Genomic DNA, 19,348 nt, shown 5'->3' on the forward strand with positions numbered 1-19,348 from the left:
TGAAGTATCCTAAGAGCCCAGTGGTCACAGAGTAGCTTATTAAGTCATGGGATATTTACTCAGTGGAATTTAGAAATCATATTATGGCAAAATGAGGGAACATACTTTGGGAAGGACTGTTAAATGAAAATGTAAAATATTAAATTACATCCTCTTATGATTAAACAGGGTATAAGCTATGGTTACACGTATATAAGCATCAAAAGGCAGCATGTGGGGAGAGACCATTTTTTGCTTTGAAATAGCCGCTGCTACAATACCGGCTGGGTGACTTTCACCCAGCTCACATCACCTCTCAGTGCTCCCCCGGACACCCCTTTGGGCCTATGCGCATCACCCTTCCCTCACCACCCCTGCCCAGAACCTCCTAGACCCCATCCCAGGTCCTCCTCCTGTCTCCAGCAGGCTCTGACTGCCGTCCCCCACCCCCGCCTCAATTGTTATCTCATGAGTGACACCTGCACAGCCACTGACCTGTCACTGCACGTGTCACCCTAACTTTGGCAGAAGGGGAAACTGAGGCCCTGCAAGAGGAAGTGTGTGAATAGCCAGAGAAGGCAATGGTGGCCTGCACTCTGTCACATAGTCTGCAAGTGGTAGGGTGCGACTCTTGACTCCAAAAGGTGGCTTATTCTATCTACTCCTCTTCATTGTCGTCTTCCTCTCCTCTGCCAGATTCTTGAAGGCAGGATACACAGCACACAGCTCTTTGTGAGTGCCTAGCACAGTGCTGATATTCAAGAGGCACAAAACGAGTAGCCACTCGCTTCTGGTTTTGTTCTCCAAAAGCACTGTGCTTTGTCTCACACAGAGAGCAAAGCCACTTCGACTCTTCTACGCCTGCCATCAGGGAGGGTGGGTTCCCGTTTCCCAGGGAGGCCACACACGTGGGCCGCTCCACCGAGTGCTGGGGACCGGAGGCGTTCCGCTCCCCACGGGTTAAGAGTGCCCGCCGCCCCTGCCTAGGTCCCCCTTGCAGTGCTCCAACGGGTTTTCTCAGGAGGCGGCCAGCCCCTGCAGAACCCCTCCCATCCAGCAACCACTCAGACTTTGGGGGGCCTTTGTGCTTTAATAAAGACGGTATTACTGAGTCCCAAAGCTTCCCTCCTTTCCAAGTCTCCTCGCTGCCAGGGTTCCCGCTAAAGGTGAAGCGCTGTCAGTCAAGGCCAAAGAAAGGCTTGAATCAAGACGCTAAACTCTTTTGACTTAATGTGACAATCTGTGGCTCTCCCCAAACCACAGTTGTGGGAGAAGCACTCCCCACTGGGCACCAAAACCTCTCCACAGTGGCCTGGGGTGTCCTCGGGCTCTGGGGGCCCGAGGGCAGGGCTCGCCCCGCGCCGGCCGCCGGCTCTCTGCATGCTTCTCATGAGTGTTCTAGTTTCCGCTCTGAATGCGGACATCAGCCGGGCCGCTGGGACAGCCCTGCCACCAACGCCGGCCCCACTCGCTTCGGGCGGCAACAAAGGCCACTTGAGGGCCGAGAGACAGCGCTGCCCAGTTCCTTCCCTGGGCCTGTTCTCTTCCCTTTCATACATCTTTCCCTTTTATTTCCCCTGCTCCCTTTACTCCTGCTTTATGCCTCATTGAATCCATTAGCCACTTTATAGGGTGCTCCCGAAGAATAAATTTTCTGTGTGGGGCTCCTGGTCGTTTCCCTGCTGGCGGCTCCAACATGCCTTAATTTGAGGGGAGGCGGTGGAGAAAAAGGCAGGCACTCCAGGGAGGAGCCTCCAAGGGCCCCTCAAAGCTGTGCCTCCTGCTCTAGGGCAGGCTGCCTGGAGTAGGTGCCCTCGCCTGCCCAGAGGCCCACCAGGCTCCTTCCCCACCGTGATGGGCTCTGGTGCCCCAAGATCTTAGGGCACACAGCTTAAGCACTGTGAACTTTGGTATTCTCATCTGCAAAATGGGAATGACAGTCACACCTCTCTCACAGGCTTGTTGTGGGGACTCAGTGGGTTAACGTCATGAGGGCTTTAGAACAGGGTCTGGATCAAAGTGCCACATAAAGCATTTGCTTTGCTATCATCATCATGCAGACGATGCGGGCTGTTTAAGAGTCCTTGTGCCACCTCCAATTCCTCTACTTGTTGGTGAATGAAGGAAAGGAAAGGGGGAAAAAAAAATCAATTCAAGGCTATTTGCAGCTGTTTCTGTGTGAGTGCGTCTGTGTGTGTGTGTGTGTTTTCTTTTCTCCTGCCTTGGTGTCCTAGAGTTCTGAAAAGAATAAAAACAGAGCCCCAAAGCAGTGAAAAGGCAGGATTCTTCTTAAAATCCCAGCTAATCCTGCAGCTTCCTTTAAAGCGGCAATAGCAAGGGGCGGGGAAGGGACCAGAATTGTTTTTGCTGTGCCCTCCCCTCTCAACCTCTGCTCCTGGAGACCAGGAAACGAGGGGGAAAAATCCATAAATCATCCACAGAGAGGAGGACAGAAGAAATTGGGCAGAGGAGAGAGCAAAGGACAGGAGCCGGCTGGGGAGGGAGTGGGGGGCAACATGAGGGGACACCCTATCTGGGGAGCAGGATGGCTGCCTGCAGAAGGCAGAGGCTGGGGAGAGCCACCCCCATTCAAAAGTCAAAGTACTACAAGTTCTTGAACCCCTACAAGTTCTTGAAACTTCTACCCCCACAGAACAAGGATGTTACACCAAAAGGCGTTTGATGTGACTGATTCTTTCTACTCCGCTGCCACCTCCACCTTGGTCACCTGCTAACACGGCTCCTACAACCTCTCTCTCTCTCCCACCCATCCATTCACAACAAGCAGCCAGAGCCAGCTTTTCAGGATGAAATTCAGATTATGCTACTCCTGCTTAAGAACATTCCGTGGCTCTCCATCACACTCAGAATAAAATCCCGAGCTTTCCCCACAGCCTACAAGGTCTGACTGCCGCCGATGTCTCCTGCCCCATCTCCTGCCACCCCTGACTGTCTGGGCCCCAACTTGCTCAGCTGCACCTTAACAAGATCGTTCCCATTTGAGAACTTCACGAGTACCGCTCACCTGGCCAATCCCTTCTCATCCTTCCCATCACAGATGGACACCCCCACTCAAGGTGCCTCCTGCCCTTGTTCTTTCTTCTCCCAGCATCCGCTACATTTCAATGACTTGCTCATTCTCTATCTCCCCCACCAGGCTGTAAGCTCCATGGTCTGGCTCTCTCACCACTGCAAAGAGCCCCACCCTGGTACCTGGCTCACAGTAAGTGTGCAACAGACACTTACAGGATGCATGAGTGAATGAGCAACATCTATACCAAGTGAGCATTTGGATACAAGAAATAGCACATTTGGGGGCTGAAAATGTTGGGGGTGAGATTTTAAGGATTTTTGAGAAGAGTTCCCCATTGCAATTATCACTGTAGCTTTGCAGTGTTTGAATCAGAACATGCTTTGGGTGACAGCTGTTTATGTTAGTTTCTTGTTAAATGGCAAGGAGTCTGCCGGAGTTAGTTTAACAGATTACAGATCCACAAACGTTTTCTGTTAAGTACCAGACAGTGAATATTTTAGGCTTTATGGATCACACAGTCTCTGTCACAACACTTTAACTCTGTTGCACTTAACTCTGCTTATAGACATGGATGTGGCTGTGTTCCAATAAAACTTTATTTATAAAAACAGGCCATTGGCCTGATTTGGTTAATCCCTGAATTAGACTAAGGTTTAGCAAAGCCACAAAAGAAGGACAACTAGTAATGACCAGATTTTTCCATCTTCAACAAATATGCATGGAGGTATTGAGAAAATATTGCAAAACCATGACATTGCTTCACATGCTATCACTTGATAAAACAGAATGAAGACAGGAACACAAAGAATTTATTTGAAATTGCTGTTTCATAGAATACACAGCATTTGTATTATTCTGCATGTCAGCAATATGTTAGTACAAGTGGGAAATTCTAAGAGCAATTTTCACTCTGGAGGTACTGGGGAGCCACCAAAGGCTCAATATTTGTTGCATGTGTGGGTGAGTGAGTAGATGAATGGACAACAAAAACGGAGAGGACAGGATGTTTGCCAGGGAGATTACGGAGACTCGGTCAATAACTGCATGAGACAGAAAGGGAGACGATGTCAAAAATAACTTGGAGGAAGAATGGGTGTCAGGGGTGGTCAAGATGAATTTGGTTGATGAATTAAAAAACAAAACAAAACAAAAACAAAAAAGGACAGAGCAAAGTTGGTCTTTTCAACAAATGGACATCCACATGTAAAAAATAAATCTAGAACAGACTTTACTTATATCCTTCACAAAAAGTAACTCAAAATGATCACAGACCTAAATATAAAACACAGAACTATAAGGGTCCTAGAAGATAACTAGAGAAAACCTAGCCCCGGCCATGATTTTTTTTTCTTCTAGATTTTTATGTATTTATTTGAGAGAGAGAAAGATCACAAGTAGGAAGAGCAGTAGGCAGAGAAAGAAAGGGAAGCAGGCTCCCCGCTGAGCAGAGAGCCCAATGCAGAGCTCCATCCCAGGACCCTGAGATCATGACCTGAGCCAAAGGCAGAGGCTTAACCCCCTGAGCCACCCAGGCACCCCCTAGCCACGACTTTTTAGACACAACACTAAAGGCAGGATCCATCAAACAGTTGATAGGATACATTACATTAAAATGAAAAATTTCTGTTCTGCTAAAGATAACGTCAAGATAGTGAGAAGACACACCAAAGACTGGAAGAAAACAGCTGCAAGGCACATATCTAAAATACCCCAAAACCCTTAAAACTCAACAATGAAAAGGCAACCCCATTACAAAATGGGCCCAGGACCCTAACAGACACCTCACCAAGAAGATACACAGATGACAAGTAAACATATGAAAAGATGTTCTTCATAATGTCATCGAGAACTAAACATTAGAACAATGAGACACTACTACATACCTATTGGGATGGCCAAACTCCAAAACACTGACAGCACAAAATGATGGTGAGCATATAAAGCATAATTCATTGTTGGTGGGAATGCAAAATGGTACAGCCAACTTTGGAAGATAGATTCACAGTTTCTTACAAAACTCTCTTTGGGATCCTTGGGTGGCACAATCGGTTAAGCATCCAATTCCTGGTTTCGGCTCAGGTTGTGATCTCAGGGTCTTGAGACAGAGACCCACATTGGGCTCTGCACTCCATACGGAATCTGAATTTCTCTCTCCCTCTGCACACCCCCCCACTGTGCTCTCTCTCAAAAATAAGTAAGTAAATAAATCTTAAAACAAAACAAAACTCTCACCATGCCATCCATCAATCACCCTCCTTGGTATTTATCCAAAGGTTGAAAACTTATGTCCACACAAAAATCTGCACACGAATGTTTATAATGGCTTTATTCATCACTGCCAATCTTGGAGGTACCCAAAATGTGTATCAATAGGCGAATAGATAGGCACTGCAGTGTTTATTCCAACAGTATTTTCAATAGCTCAGATATGAAAGTAACCTAAGTGTCTATCAATAAATGAATGGTTAAAGAAGCTGGAATGGAATATTACTCAGCTGTAAAAAGAATGAAATCTTACCATTTCCAACAACATGGATGGACCTAGAGGGTATTATGCTAAGTGATAAGTCTGACAGAAAAGATAAATACCATGATTTTGCTTATACATGGAATCTAAAAAACAAAACAGGGGCACCTGGGTAGCTCAGTGGATTAAAGCCTCTGCCTTCAGCTCAGGTCATGATCTCGGGGTCCTGGGATTGAGCCCCACATCGGGCTCTCTGCTCCGCGGGGAGCCTGCTTCTCCTTCTCTCTCTGCCTGCCTCTCTGCCTACCTGTGATCTCTGTCAAATAAATAAATAAATAATCATTTAAAAAATAAAATAAAAAACAAAACAAATGAATAAACTAACAAAAACCAGAATCATATACATACATACAGAGAACAAACTGATGGTTGCCAGAGGGGAGGCAGGGTAGGGGGATGGGAGATACAGGATAGAATGACTAAGTCCCAGGCATGAAAGGTAAGCACAGGGAATTACAGTCAATGGTATTACAACAGTGTCCTGTGGTGACAGCAGCTCCACATGTGGCGAACACAGTGTAACACATAAAGATACTGAAACACGATGTTGTACACCTGCAACTAATAGAACACTGTGTGTCAACTATACTCAACTAAGCCAATTTTTAAAAAGGTGAATGGATAAACTGTGGCACACCCAGACAATGGAATATTATTTGGTACTAAAAAGAAAGCTATCAAAAGACATGGAGGAACCTTAAATGCACATTACTAAGTGAAGGAAGCCAATCTGAGAAGACCACATACTGTATGGTTCCAATGATTCGACATTCTGGAAAAGCAGAAGCTACAGAGATGGTCAAAAGATGAAGGGTTACCAGGGGTTGCGTGCAGGGGAGACGGAAAGGGGGAGCACAAAGGATTTTAGGGCAATACTGTATTATACTCTAAGGGTGGATACCTGTCATTATACATTCATCCAAATGTCCAGAATGTACACCAACAAGAGTGAGGCATTTGGAAACTACGGACTTTGCGTGATGATGAGGCATCTGTAGTTTCATCAGTTACAGCAAATGCCCAACTCTGGTGGGGGATTTTGATCTTGGGGCGGTTACACATGTGTAGGGGCAGGGGATATATGGGAAGTCTCTGTACCTCTTGTTCTGTTTTGCTGTAAAGCTAGAGCTGCTCTAAAAAATAAAAGTCTTGGGATGCCTGGGTGGCTCAGTCGGTTAAGCGGCTGTCTTCTGCTCAGGTCATGATCCTAGCATCCTGGAATTGAGTCCCACATCGGGCTCCTTGCTCTGCAGGGAGCCTGCATCTCCCTCTGCCTGCCACTCTGCCTGTCTGTACTCTCTCTATCTCTCTGACAAATAAATAAATAAAATCTTTTTAAAAATTTAAAAAATTTTAAAAAGAGAGGAAAAAAAATAAAGTCTTTTAAAAACAAACTACAAAAACGAAGGACACAGAAAAATCACAAAGATGTCTCCATGTTGTGGTCACTTGATTTCAATTATCCAGAGTAAAAACTGTTCATCATCCAGAGGCTGACAAGGTACAAATAGCCTGGAAGTTTCCTCCAAAAGAAAGCAAGTATCTGGGGCGCCTGGGTGGCTCAGTGGGTTAAAGCCTCTGCCTTCAGCTCAGGTCATGATCTCAGGGGGCTGGGATCGAGCCCTGCATCGGGCTCTCTGCTTGGTGGGGAGCCTGCTTCCCCCCTCTCTCTGCCTACTTGTGATCTCTCTGTCTGATAAATAAATAAAATCTTAAAAAAAAAAAAAAGAAAAGAAAGAAAGCAAGTATCTTAAGATCCTGCATCTTTGCAAAATTTAATAAATAATTGAGAACGGTTTTTACTTATTTTTTTAATCCAGATTTCTAGCATTTCCACTAGTGTCTAAAGAGATAAAAAGATCACTGTGCAGAACTAAAACCATAGCTGTTGGACTGGGGTGGGTGAAATAAACAGCTTTCTGAGTACCTACCATGTGCGGAGAACTATAATCAACGTGTTCACACTGAGCCTGCATAAGGTCTCCAGCTGGGGGCATGAGAACAGAGGAGGCTCAGGCTTAGGGAAGGCAGACAGACTTGGGCTTGAATCCCAGCACCACTCCTTCCAAACAGGGTGGTCTTAGGCAAACCGTGCAACCTCTGTGGGCCTTTACTGCCTTATTTATAAAATAGGGTTTGAAATTAAAAACCAACATGTCTCCCAGCTTGGACAAGCTACACTCTAATATTCCAGAGCCAATTATCAGCCATCAGAACCCCAACATTTGTAGCATCTGATTCTCCAACTGTCCTATTGTGAATGTTAGCACTAATACACTGAATTGCAATTGCTTATCTGTCTGTGCCTGCCCTGCTAGGCTGCACACTCTATAGGGACAAGATGGCCCACCATCCCCTCAACAGCATCCCAGTACCTTGTGGGGAGCACCCAGGTGCAGGGAGAATTCATTCATTCCACAAATGCTTATTAAGAACAGGATGTGGCACCTTGCTACATTCTGAAGCTGGAACACAGTATCTTTAAACTAGAGCAGCTTTTTCTGAAAGGTTGCTTACTCTGACCCTGGGGAGATACCAAATGCTGGGTTCTGTGAAATCAGAGGACTGTAAAGCACTTGAATGTGGTGTGGAAGAGGACAGCCCCAAAGGACACCTGTAGAGACTATCAGTGGCGGGGCAGGGTTGGGGGATGCTAATGCCAGAGCAGACTCCGGAGCCCACATGCTGCCTGTTGAGCTGCGGGAGTGGGGCTGGGCCTTCACCTGGGACCCTGTCACAGATTCATCTGTGATCTACTCATTTGTGAACTGATCCCAAATCTCCTCTTAGTCACCTGCTAACAGGCCAGGACTGCAATGTCTGCCTCTAGGAGCAGGGGCCAAGTTTGCTGAATCTTAAGCTAAAGCTGGGGTTATTGTTTTTCCTTAGATAAAAGAGGGGGCCAGGAAACTTTTCTCAAGTTAGTGAAATTTTAGAATTTCTGCTGAGGTCTGAGTATGGGAAGTGGGCTGGAACTCAGCCATGTCCTGGAGAAGAGCAGAAAAACAGGGTTCTCCTTCCTTGGACAGCCTCATGAAAGCGGCTCTGGCCAGGGCCCCACAAGCAAGAGACAGGGGTGGCAGCTGCCCACTCAGGGAGACTCAGATGACCTGTGTTTATTCTTAGCTGTTTTTGTACAGAACCTAAAAAACCTTTGGACTCTGGGCTTGTGTCCAAAAAGAGGTGCACAATAAACAGTAAGAAAAGAATCACCCCCTCTCTTAAGAAGATACTGTGTGCCGATCAGAGACTCCTGGTCCCCTAAAACTGTCAGAATCTCATCATTTATAAACAGCTGACAAGTTGGGCCACCAGGCTCCAGTTCCTGACCTGACAGTGGTCATTTACTGCATGACCTTGGGTAAGTCGCTTCTGCTCTCTGAGCCTCAGTTTCCTGAGTGATAAAATAAGAGAGGGGATGGACCAGATAATTTCTAAGAAATCAAGCAGCTCTGGAAAACCACATCCCATCCTGGATGCTAACCCTGGTCTTGAGCATAGTATAGGGGGAAGAACCCTTGAAACGAAGCCTTCAGGAAAAATGCTGCATTGGCTCATCTGATTTCAGTATTTCCCTTAAAAGCACCATCTAGATCCACTGGCAACCAACAACCATTGAGCACCCACAGTGTGCTAAGCTAGCTCATTAACTGCCTCATTATAACCAGCCCATAAGAAAACTGTCATTGTCCCTACATCACAGGTGACAGGCAGGACGGTACACTCATCTAAGGCACAGACTATATGGTCACCAAGACGTGGGGTCTGCTTCCTACCCGAGGGTCCTTAAGCAAGCTACTTACTTCCTCCCACAAGCTTCAGTTTCCTCATCTGGAACAGAGATAATGATTGCCCCTGTCTCCTGGGCTTGTTTCATGATCTGAATGGAGTGGGCCTGTGAATCACTCAGTGATGATTATCTGTTACTACCACGAGCACTTCGACTGTTGCCATCATTACCATATCTACTAGAGGCAAGAGCAAGTAGGCTCAGGCAGAATGTATAAAAGGACATCACTCAAAACATCACAACAGCCTAAAATTTGATCAAGTCTAAGGACAGGTAAGATGGAGCAGCTCTGGGTCAGTGTTGCAGTGCAAAGTCTTCAAGTAATTGAGCCCAGGTTCCTGAACCTCTTAGCCTCTGGGTCTCATCTCCAGAGGCTAAGAGGTAATACCTCCCCAGGTTGTGGGATTGTGTGTGCTAATGTGGATGAAAAATTCCTGGAAGAGTGTGCAGGGAGCAGAAGGCTGTGGATGAATGTTCTCTCCCATGCCTTCACATATGCTTCTTTTGAAATCTCTAAGAATGCAGCCTGCTGGTCCTTTCTTAAACCCCAGTCCCTGCATTAGAATTCTCTACACACAAGCTTGATGGCTCAACCAATGGCAAGTGGCCTACTGTGGGACTCAGCTTCTTCCTGAGGGCTGGGTGGAACCAAACTTTGGTAAGGCCCATGTCCTAGGCCCAAGAACTCAAGGCCAAATGTGCACATGGACAACCCAAGCACAGGCATGCACTAACATCTCGTCCAGTGGCCCTCAAACCTCACCACACACAACTGCCACCCAGCCAAGTCCACTGGCCTTGGCATTGACTCCCAGGAAAGTTGTAATCTTGATTGAAGCAATCATGGTATCAACCATGACACCTCCTCCCTTCCCTTTACAAGGCCCTCTCACATATGTTAACTGGGAAGGTAAAGGCTGTGTTTTGTTCATCTTTGGATATCCACTGAACAATGCTAGGTATAGATACCCAGAAACTACTTCTCAAATGAATAAATTTTATCTTTATAACAAGATTTTTTAAGATCACCCCATTATTCAGCACTTGCCATAATTGGCAACCACTCCGTGAGAAAAGCCTCATATCAATCCCCATTTTGCATAAGAGGAAACTGAGGCTCAAAGAAGTTAAGTGACATGCTATGGTCACAGCTAGTGAGTGACAGACCTGAGATGTGAATCCTGATTCCACACTTTCAGCCCTCCAAGTCTTCAGCCCTCCAAGTCTTTCTCCTCCTCTTTAGCCACAAGAGGCAGCAAAGAGGGGAACAGGAAAAAAGTGTATATAGTCTAAAGAAGTATATCAATTACGCACAGATTTTTAGATTTGGAAAAATAGAAAAATCCTACTGCTTTTTAAAAATTATGTACAGTTAGTCAGCATATAGTACATCATTAGATTTTGATATAGCGTTCAACGATTCATTAGTTGAATATAACACCCAGTGCTCATCACAACACACACCCTCCTCAAGATCCATCACCCCATTACCCTATCCCCATACCCATCTCCCTTCTGTAACCCTCAGTTTGTTTCCTGGAGCCCAGAGTCTCTTCTGGTTTGTCTCCCTCTCTGATTCCTTCCCATTCAGTTTTCCCTCCCCTTCCCCATGGTCTTGCATGCTATCTATAGCTTTCTCCTGATATAAACTAGAGAAAGCAAAGATCAGCAAAATCATCTTGGCCAAAAGGACATGGGTGTCCGTTCTCTTTTCTCTGACACCCCACCCCCCGGGCACATTATGATTCCTTTCTAGTATACCCTCAGCTCCCTTAGAGCTCACAGCATGGGGGCTTGTTGGTACCTGTTTTCTGCTCTCCTAACTTCCCTCCAACAGGTATGTCCACCTGCCAAACACTTACCACTGTGGCAGCTGAGGGAACCATCTTTTGTAAAAGGACCCAGAGTTGTTAAGTTCCCATTTCCTTGGAAGTTTGACCTCCAGCTCCTGACCAAGCTAACAGATTAGAATAAAGGTGATGAGCAAATGCCTGCTGGAAACAGGCAGGCAAGGAGTGACATGGTCAAAGTGACCCAGAAGTGAATCATAAGTAAAGCTTCATGTCCTCTTTCCCACAAGAAAAAAATGGAACAGCACAAATGAGGACACTAATGGCACTGACATTCAGCCAAAGGGTCAGGGCAATAGGGAATGGTGGGGAGTGTGGCCAAGCAGAGCATCCCTAGAAGGATGTGGCTGCTGCTCAGCTCAGCCAAATGCTGTGTAAGCATGAGGCCCTAGGTCACCAAACCTTTCAACTTTCCAAAGGATACCAGACTCATATTTACTTTTTCACCATGAACTCTCTGGATTTTTAAATGCTTGCAACTAATTCTTTACTTTCTTTTCTTAAATAAAACACACGAGTGGGCTGGACTTGTCTATGAGCTACCTACAACCTCTGTATTGATCCTTGCAGCACAGATGGCTCTGCTAAAGACGTCCCCCTGCTACTCTATGTTTAATGTTTCAAGCTCCCCCTGACAGGTAGCTGAGGCCAAGCCTTAGGTTCTGGCCAGTGGCCCGTGGTAACCTTCTGACCAGGCCTATTGAGATTGTCTGCCTCCTCCTATTTCTCTTTCCTAAGGAGACAGAGGTCCTGGAGGCTACATGGTATAGATAGCACAGTAACAAGATGGAAGCATCTGCCCTTCCCTCTACAGACTCCAGGTGGGTGAGGTCTTGGGGCCTATCAGTGTAGGCAGCCAGCATTTCTTGCCCTTGCATGTGCCTGGAACACATGTCTTCATTACAAAATCCCATGGTAGTAGTTTAGCACTTCTTCCAGGGTTCAAAGCACTTTACCTCCCCCTTCCTTGCATGGCTCTCCATGAGACAGAACGGGCTTTGTTATTTCACGGATGAGCAACTTGAGGCTCAGAAGGGAACTGAATAGCCCTGAGGTGTGCAGCAAGTGAGTGGTACCCTGGGATTCTAGCTCTGGGCTCCTGAGTGGACTCTCAGTCCAGTGTTCCTCCTACCACCCCACAGAAGAGTTGCCTTTTGCAATGTGAACTCCCTGGCACTCTACAGTTCACGTGTGATCTCGCATAAGGACAGCTCATATCCTCCCCTGCCCATGGCTGTTGCTTCAAGATGCACCTCTTACCTTTCCTGTGGACTTGGTCCCCTTCCAGATGCAGAAGTAACAGATGGTCCAGGCTGCCAGGAGACACAAGGCCAGCTCCCAGCGGAGGTTCCCAATGTGCTCAATCCCATCTGAGATGGCCAAGACCCGGCGCCTGCAGAGGGGAGTAGGGAGAGTCACGGAGGCTGGAAACCCACCCTGACCAACCCCCAGCAAAGCTAGTGCTATAGAGGGGCAGGGATGGGCCACCCACTCATTCACCTGCCCTTTACCATTTGCTGAGCACTTCCTCTGAGCCAAACCCAGGGCTGGGTATGGGGACCCCAGAGAAGAACAAGACCCAGCCTTCTGTCTTCATGGATTCACTCATGGGGAAAAAGACAGGCCAGTTAGTAGATGGTTTATGGTAAGCGGGGCAAGGAGAGGAAGTTGTAGGGGCTCTGGAGAGACCAGGAAGCATCTAGCCTATCTCAAGGTTGCCAGGAGACTGTAGCACTGTCCATACACATTCCAGGTCCCTCCCTCAGCAGAAGCATTATACATCCCTGGCCTGCTGAACTAAAGAGTGAACACTGAACTTGCTTTGGCCAGTGGCACCTGTGTCACTTCCAGGGCCAGGTGGTGCAGTTCCCCTCTTTCCCTTTTCCCTACTGTTGCTGTCATGACATGGTCTGTATCAAGATGAAGCTTCTAGAGGCTTAAGTTCCTGAGTGACTTCATGAGACCCTTCTGCTACCCCTTGTCCAAGATATGGTGTGATCAAGAAAGCAACATTGTTGCTTTAAGCTACTGAGATCTTTGGAGGTGTTTGTTATCGTGGCAAAACCCAACCAATCCTGACCGATACACAGGGGGTCAGGGAAAGCGTTCTGGAAGAAGTGATATTTGAGCTAACCTTTGAAGGATGATGGGATTTAGTCAGGAGAGAGAGGGAGTTAAGGTTGTTTTAGATCGAGGGATTAGCCAGAACACAGAGCATGGGATACCTGGGGAATGCTGGAGCATGGGGATCAGAAGGGAAATGCAGAAAAGGTAAACAGAGGAGTATCCCTGGGAGCCCTGAATAACATGCTGAGAGATGGGCTATGCACAGGAGGGGGAGGACCCCTGGCTACACTGAGCCAGTGCCTCCTGCCCCAGTCTTCCTTCAGAACCATCAATTCTTCAGGGTTGTCACAGGCCTGGCTCCCAGAGCCCACGCCTGGGGTTTGTGTTTCTTTAAAGTCAAACTTGCCACGCTCCATATTGTGTAGAACCATGGCACCAAAACAAACCCCCTCCAAACTCACTCCACGAACCCCATTCTGGCTGCCAAACCACCCCCGCTGGACCATGCCGGTTGCCTCAGCGCTCTGGGAACGTCCTTTGAGCAAGCAGCTCCCATCCCACCAAGCATGAAAGCCTCCCTCAGTGTCTGTCTCCCTGGGAATCTGCTCAGGGCCTGATTCTGCATTAATTATCCAATGACACCAATTAGCCCTGGTCTACAGGCTCCCTCCAGCCCCAGTCCCTGCTGGAGAAATCCGGCAGTCCCCCAAACAAAACTGGGCTGTGTGCAGCTGTGGACCCACCTGAAAGAAAACCAGCTTTCAGACCTATAGCCAGAAGTGGGAAAATCCACTTAAATACACATTTATTGAGCATCTACTATGTACCAGGCACGACTAATACTACAGATAAAAAGGTAAGTGTGTATAAGTTTTGCCCTCTACTAGTATGTTAGACCAAAAAAAAAAAAAAAAAAAAAATCCAAGTTATTTAAGGAAGGAGACAGCCACATAGCTACAATAGGTTGTTTTTTGCTTTTTCAAGGTTTATTTATTTTAGAGAGAGAGCAGTAGCAGGAGGAGCAGAAGGAGAGAAAGAGAGAATCTCAAGCAGGCTCTGTGCTCAGCTCACTCTCACGACCCTGAGGTCATGACTTGAGCAGAAACTAAGTCTGAGGCTTAATGGACTGAGCCACCCAGGCGCCCCAGCAACAGTTTTTTGTGTTTTATTTCATTTCTTATGTCTTAGTAGTTTCTGGCTTTAATTCTTTTAAGACCTACAGGCCATTAAATAAAACCTTCAAGAATATCTATTATCATGACAGAGTAGTGGGCCAAAGAGCACAGCCTTTGTGGAACACTTACTAAAAATACAAAAATTCCTGCACCTCATCCCAGACCCACGGAGTCTGAATCTTTTCTGTACAGCTCCCTGGCAGCTGCATTTTGCCACATTTCCCCAAGGACTGCTTATGCATGATAAGGCTTCTACACTACAGAAGTAGAGTTCCCTGGCAATGAAGGAATGACCTACAAATTCCACCTGAATAGTATTTTTGAAGCGGATCTGGGGACGGTATCCTGTATCCTTCAAGAAGCTACTGAAGGGCTTGACTTTCTCCCCACCAAAATACTGTGACGTACCCACTCACTCCCAAAATTCTACAGGGAAACCTCATGGTGTTCATCAAGTACCTTGTTTCTAGATTAAGTGTCTCCTAGGCGACATATATCTACCACCTTGCCCACTGCCCCCAACAGCAACCCAAATGCCTAGCAGCTGGTGAATGAGAAGGGTGAAGCCCACACAGGAGAGAAAGTAGGCCAGTGCAGATGGTGTGCTTTTCCCAGTCCACCCCAGGCTCTGAATTTTTCATTAAAGAAACACTTACATGAGGTCCCTAGCTAGCAGGGGGGCACAAACACACATGCCTTCTTATTGATGCGGTTGTTTTCTGAACTGGAATTTGAAAACTGGAAATGGTACAGGGGTAGAGGGGCAGCAGAGGAGGCACCTCAGCCAGGAGGGAGCTGGCTCAGGTCCCCTCTCTTCCACATTTTGGATGCTGCAAACTTTTGAGTCATGCAGCCTGCCTTGACGCCCTCTCGCTTAATTGAACAATCTAATTCCCAGAATGGGAAGCAGATTACTAAAAGCTACGCAGGATGAATTGCTCTTTTGTTCCACCAGACGCTATTTGAAAACATCCCCAAATGATTTTCTTTAGGTTTTACCATAGCTGACTCTAGCTAGCAATGGACCTTGGGTTTCTAAAGATAGGGGGGTCGGGGGCTGGGTTCTCAGCCTGCAGGCCTGTGGGTTGTTTTGAAACCCACAAGGGCAGCCTTTGAGAGCCAGGGGCTGGGGCACTCAACTCCGGAGACTTGGAGAAGGCACAGCTCTTCCTGGGAAAAAGCTTTCTTAATGACCCTCCCCCATGAAGAGCTGGGACAGGAGAAAGGTCTGAATAAGGAAGAGTTTGCTGCCAACACCCTGGCAAAAAAAAAGGACCAAGGAACAGACCTCCCGACACTGTCCAGGGAGCGGGAAATGTTGAAGACTAGACAGAACTCTTTGGAGACCTTTACTCGAGTTATACTGAACAACTACTATGAGCCAGGAAGGGAAGCAGATCCTTCCTGAGGCATCTTTTTCAGGCCCTAAGTGTAGAGTATTTCTGGAGATTGCTATCCAGAGACTAAAATCTCAGAGGCCTCTGCTTCTCTACCCCTGTGCATATATAGAGATGGACTGGGTTCAAATTGAGCTCTGCTCCTTACCAGCTGTGTGCCTTGGGATAAGGGATATCACTTCTCTGAGTCTCAGCTTCTTCATCCATAACATGGGAATGACAATACTTCCCTTTGATAGGTTTTCAACCATCATCTAATCCTCCCCACAATCCTTGAGGTTAAGTACAATCACCATCATTTCAAAGTCATACCAGGAGCGGGCGCCTGGGTGGCTCAGTGGGTTAAGCCGCTGCCTTCGGCTCAGGTCATGATCTCAGGGTCCTGGGATCGAGTCCCGCATCGGGCTCTCTGCTCAGCAGGGAGCCTGCTTCCCTCTCTCTCTCTCTGCCTGCCTCTCCATCTACTTGTGATTTCTCTCTGTCAAATAAATAAATAAAATCTTTAAAAAAAAAAAAAAAAAAAAAGTCATACCAGGAGCAAGCAAAAGCCCTGGGATTTGAATCTAGGGCTCCTGGCTCCAAAGGCCACACCTTCAGGCTCAATGCTAGCTCCTAGATTCCCCCCGTACACTTACCCTGTAAAATGACGGCCTTCCTCTCTTCTTCATAAATTAAAGCTGTTGGTAAATGCATGCCCCAAAGCTATATTACATGTCTTTGCGTATGACATAAAGGTAGTACATATGTCCTTCATACATTTATTAATTTATTCAAGTAGCACTTATCAAGGTGTCCTTAGTGTGTCCGTGTTACAGCTGGGGTTCTGTAAAGAGATCATGTTCTAAAGGGGAAAGCAGACAAGAAAGCAGAACTGGGCATGGAGAGGGTCAGGATGGAGAAAAGCAGGGACCCTCACTGGGGATCTGGCCAAAAATAGGATGTGGAGATGTGACTGAGCCAGGGGGTCCTGGAGGGTAGGAAGAGAATTAGCAAAGAAGTGGCAGAGAGAGCATTGGGGCAGAACGGCCACCAGGTGCAAAAGTCTGGAAGGAAGGCTTGGTGAGGTCAGTAAAGGACATAGTATGTTGGGTCAGTGTACCAGAAGCTAGGATGAGAGGTAGGGGTGAGAACAAGGCTGGAGTGTGAACAAGGGCTAGACTATGAGCCTTGCTAAGGAGCTAGGGTTTCGTCCTGAGGGCAACAGAAGCCTAGTAGAATCTTAAAACTCTTTGGCTGCAGTGGGAAGAATGGACAGTAACTGTAGAATGGGGCAGGGCTCCCTTAGTTTAGACACTAAAGGGGGAGGGTCTGGACCAAGGTAGGGGAATGGTCCTGGAAGGAATAAGTGGACTTGAAAAGTGCACAGGTACAAAGTGACTGCCAGCGGGCGGCAGGTAGCAGGGAAGAGGGAGGTCTCAGCTGACTTGGTTGGATATGGGGTCATTAGTTGAGCAGGAATGGAGGTTGAGCAGGTAGGAGGAGGTGGTGGTAAAGAATTGATCTTTTAGACAAGATGATTCTGAGGATTGTGAACACCCAGGAAGCTGCAGTTCCCAGAGGCAATTGGGGCTCTGGCTGTAAAGCTCTGAAAAGAGCTGCAGGGATGAGATTGAGACCTGAACTCAGGGTGTGCTGGGAGAGCATAAGGCTGCCTGGGGAGAGCTGGAGGAGGAGGGAGAGGACCTGCCACGGAGCTCCCAGAACCCCAGCATTCACAGCGCAGAAAGAGGAAGGGAGGAGTCCTTGCAGCAGGCAGGCAGAAAGGCAGGGGAGCAACAGGAAAAGGGGGTATCCCTGGAGGCAGAGGGCATTCCAGAAGGGGAAGCAGCCCATCTGCCACGTGCTGGCGGGCAGTCTGGTGAGAGGGAGAGTGTTGCGGGATTTGCAACCAGAAGGTGTGGTTGAGGCAAGGCGAGAGGGTCCTTGTGGGGCAGACTTCAGGCTGCTGTGGGCAGGGAGCAGGACAGACTTCAGGCTGCTCTGGGTGTGGAGCAGATACACAATGGGACCCTGGTGAGGTGGCTCTTTGAGGAAGTTGGGCTCTTGTGGATCAGAGGCTGTGGTAGCTAAAAAGGTCCCACAGAGTACAAAAGCTGTTTTGCTATGCCAGTTTTGTTCTCAGGTTGGTGCAAGTGGGGTAGTTAATGGGTAAGGGGGGGATGGGGTCAAACACAGGATGGGATAGAGTGTAAGGGAGAAGGGGGCGCTAAAAGAAAGAACATGCTGGTAGAGATGTTGCCATTTGCTATAGGAACAGGAGGGAAAGAGTTGGGGAAACCATGAGGCCAGTTTGAAAACAAACCATCCTTATTAAGAGACTGTCAGGAGAAGACTGGGAAGGAGCTGGCAGTGGAGGGGACAATGGCAGATGCCACTAAAAGCCCTACATTCAGTGCTTCCTGTGAGGAAGGGCTGAGGATTATTAGACCCATTTTATATATGGGGAAACTGAGGCCAAATGAGGTAAAGCACCTTGCCCAGATTAGGACTTGAAATCAGCTTCTTCTGGAGCCCATCCTGCATCCCCCAACTGCTGTCTTCAGAAAGGGACCTAGGGAGAGAAGGCATCTCACTCAAGGGCCCTCCTCCAACTTTCAGGGTCCTAGGGAAATTGCTGGAATCCTAAATCTAGTCCTCAGGCATCACTCCCTTCTCAGTGTCTCATACTCAGACAGACTGGGTCCAGTGAGAAGGAAAGAGCCTCACACCTGGGGCTTCCCTAGCTTCCAGAGCCAGGAATGGTCTGAATCAGGAGAGCAGAGAGGGAGCAGGCAGCCAGGCCCCCCTCCTCCACCCCCAAAGAGCCTGGGAGAGACTGTGTGGGAACAGCTCCCAGCACGGCTGGTCAGTCGGGGAGGCCTCATCTTAATGTCCAGCACGGAGCCGGAGCCGGCAAACACATCACCTTTCTTTAACCTGCCACGGAGGAAGCGCTGCCAGGGACGCAGAGACCGCCCTAAAAACTGGCACTGAGGGGCCTGGCTATAAATAGCCTTGCTGGTCTTCCCTTCTGGTCTCCCCAAGCAACAAACAAAAAAGGGCCCATCACCAAAACAAATGTGCTTTCCCTGCCCCCTCCAGAACTTCTCTGCCTCCAGGGTTCTGCTGTCACTTCTCTGGGAAGAAAGAAGAGCAGCCCCCAGCTCTTCCTGCATATGGGGCTCACTCCTCTAGCCCCTAGCAGGAGTTCTAAAACCCCCTGGAGCCTCAGGGCAAGGAACCCCCTTATCAAGAAAATGAGGCCTCCTCAGCATGCAACCTTTGAGCAGGTGCAAACTCTATGCTACGCTGAGTACTCTGAGGACTAAAGCCACAAGGAAGAGGAAAGCAGGGCATTCTGCCCTCAGAGAGCTCACTACCCAGGGGACGTAAAAGCTTGGCTTTCCCTCATATTTACTCCCAAGGGGAATGCAACCGCTATTCCCATTTCACATATGAGAAAACTATGGCTTATGCAAATTTGCATGCCCAAGAAGGCTGAGGCAGAACCTGAAGCCACATTTGTTCAACTTTAGAGGCAGAGCTTGGA

General features: G+C 47.7%; 1 protein-coding gene across 1 annotated transcript in view; it reads right to left on the minus strand.

Annotated features, from left to right (window-relative positions):
* The window catches only part of SLC6A11 (solute carrier family 6 member 11), a 124,822-nt gene that overhangs the window by 84,096 nt on the left and 21,378 nt on the right, over nt 1-19,348 (minus strand). Inside the window, exon 5 of the mRNA XM_082683695.1 lies at nt 12,441-12,573. Coding sequence (XP_082539821.1) covers nt 12,441-12,573 — 133 coding nt within the window. The remainder of the gene's footprint in view (nt 1-12,440; nt 12,574-19,348) is intronic.

This window comes from Mustela nivalis, assembly GCF_964662115.1.
Source record: "Mustela nivalis genome assembly, chromosome: 1".
NCBI classification, from domain to species: domain Eukaryota; kingdom Metazoa; phylum Chordata; class Mammalia; order Carnivora; family Mustelidae; genus Mustela; species Mustela nivalis.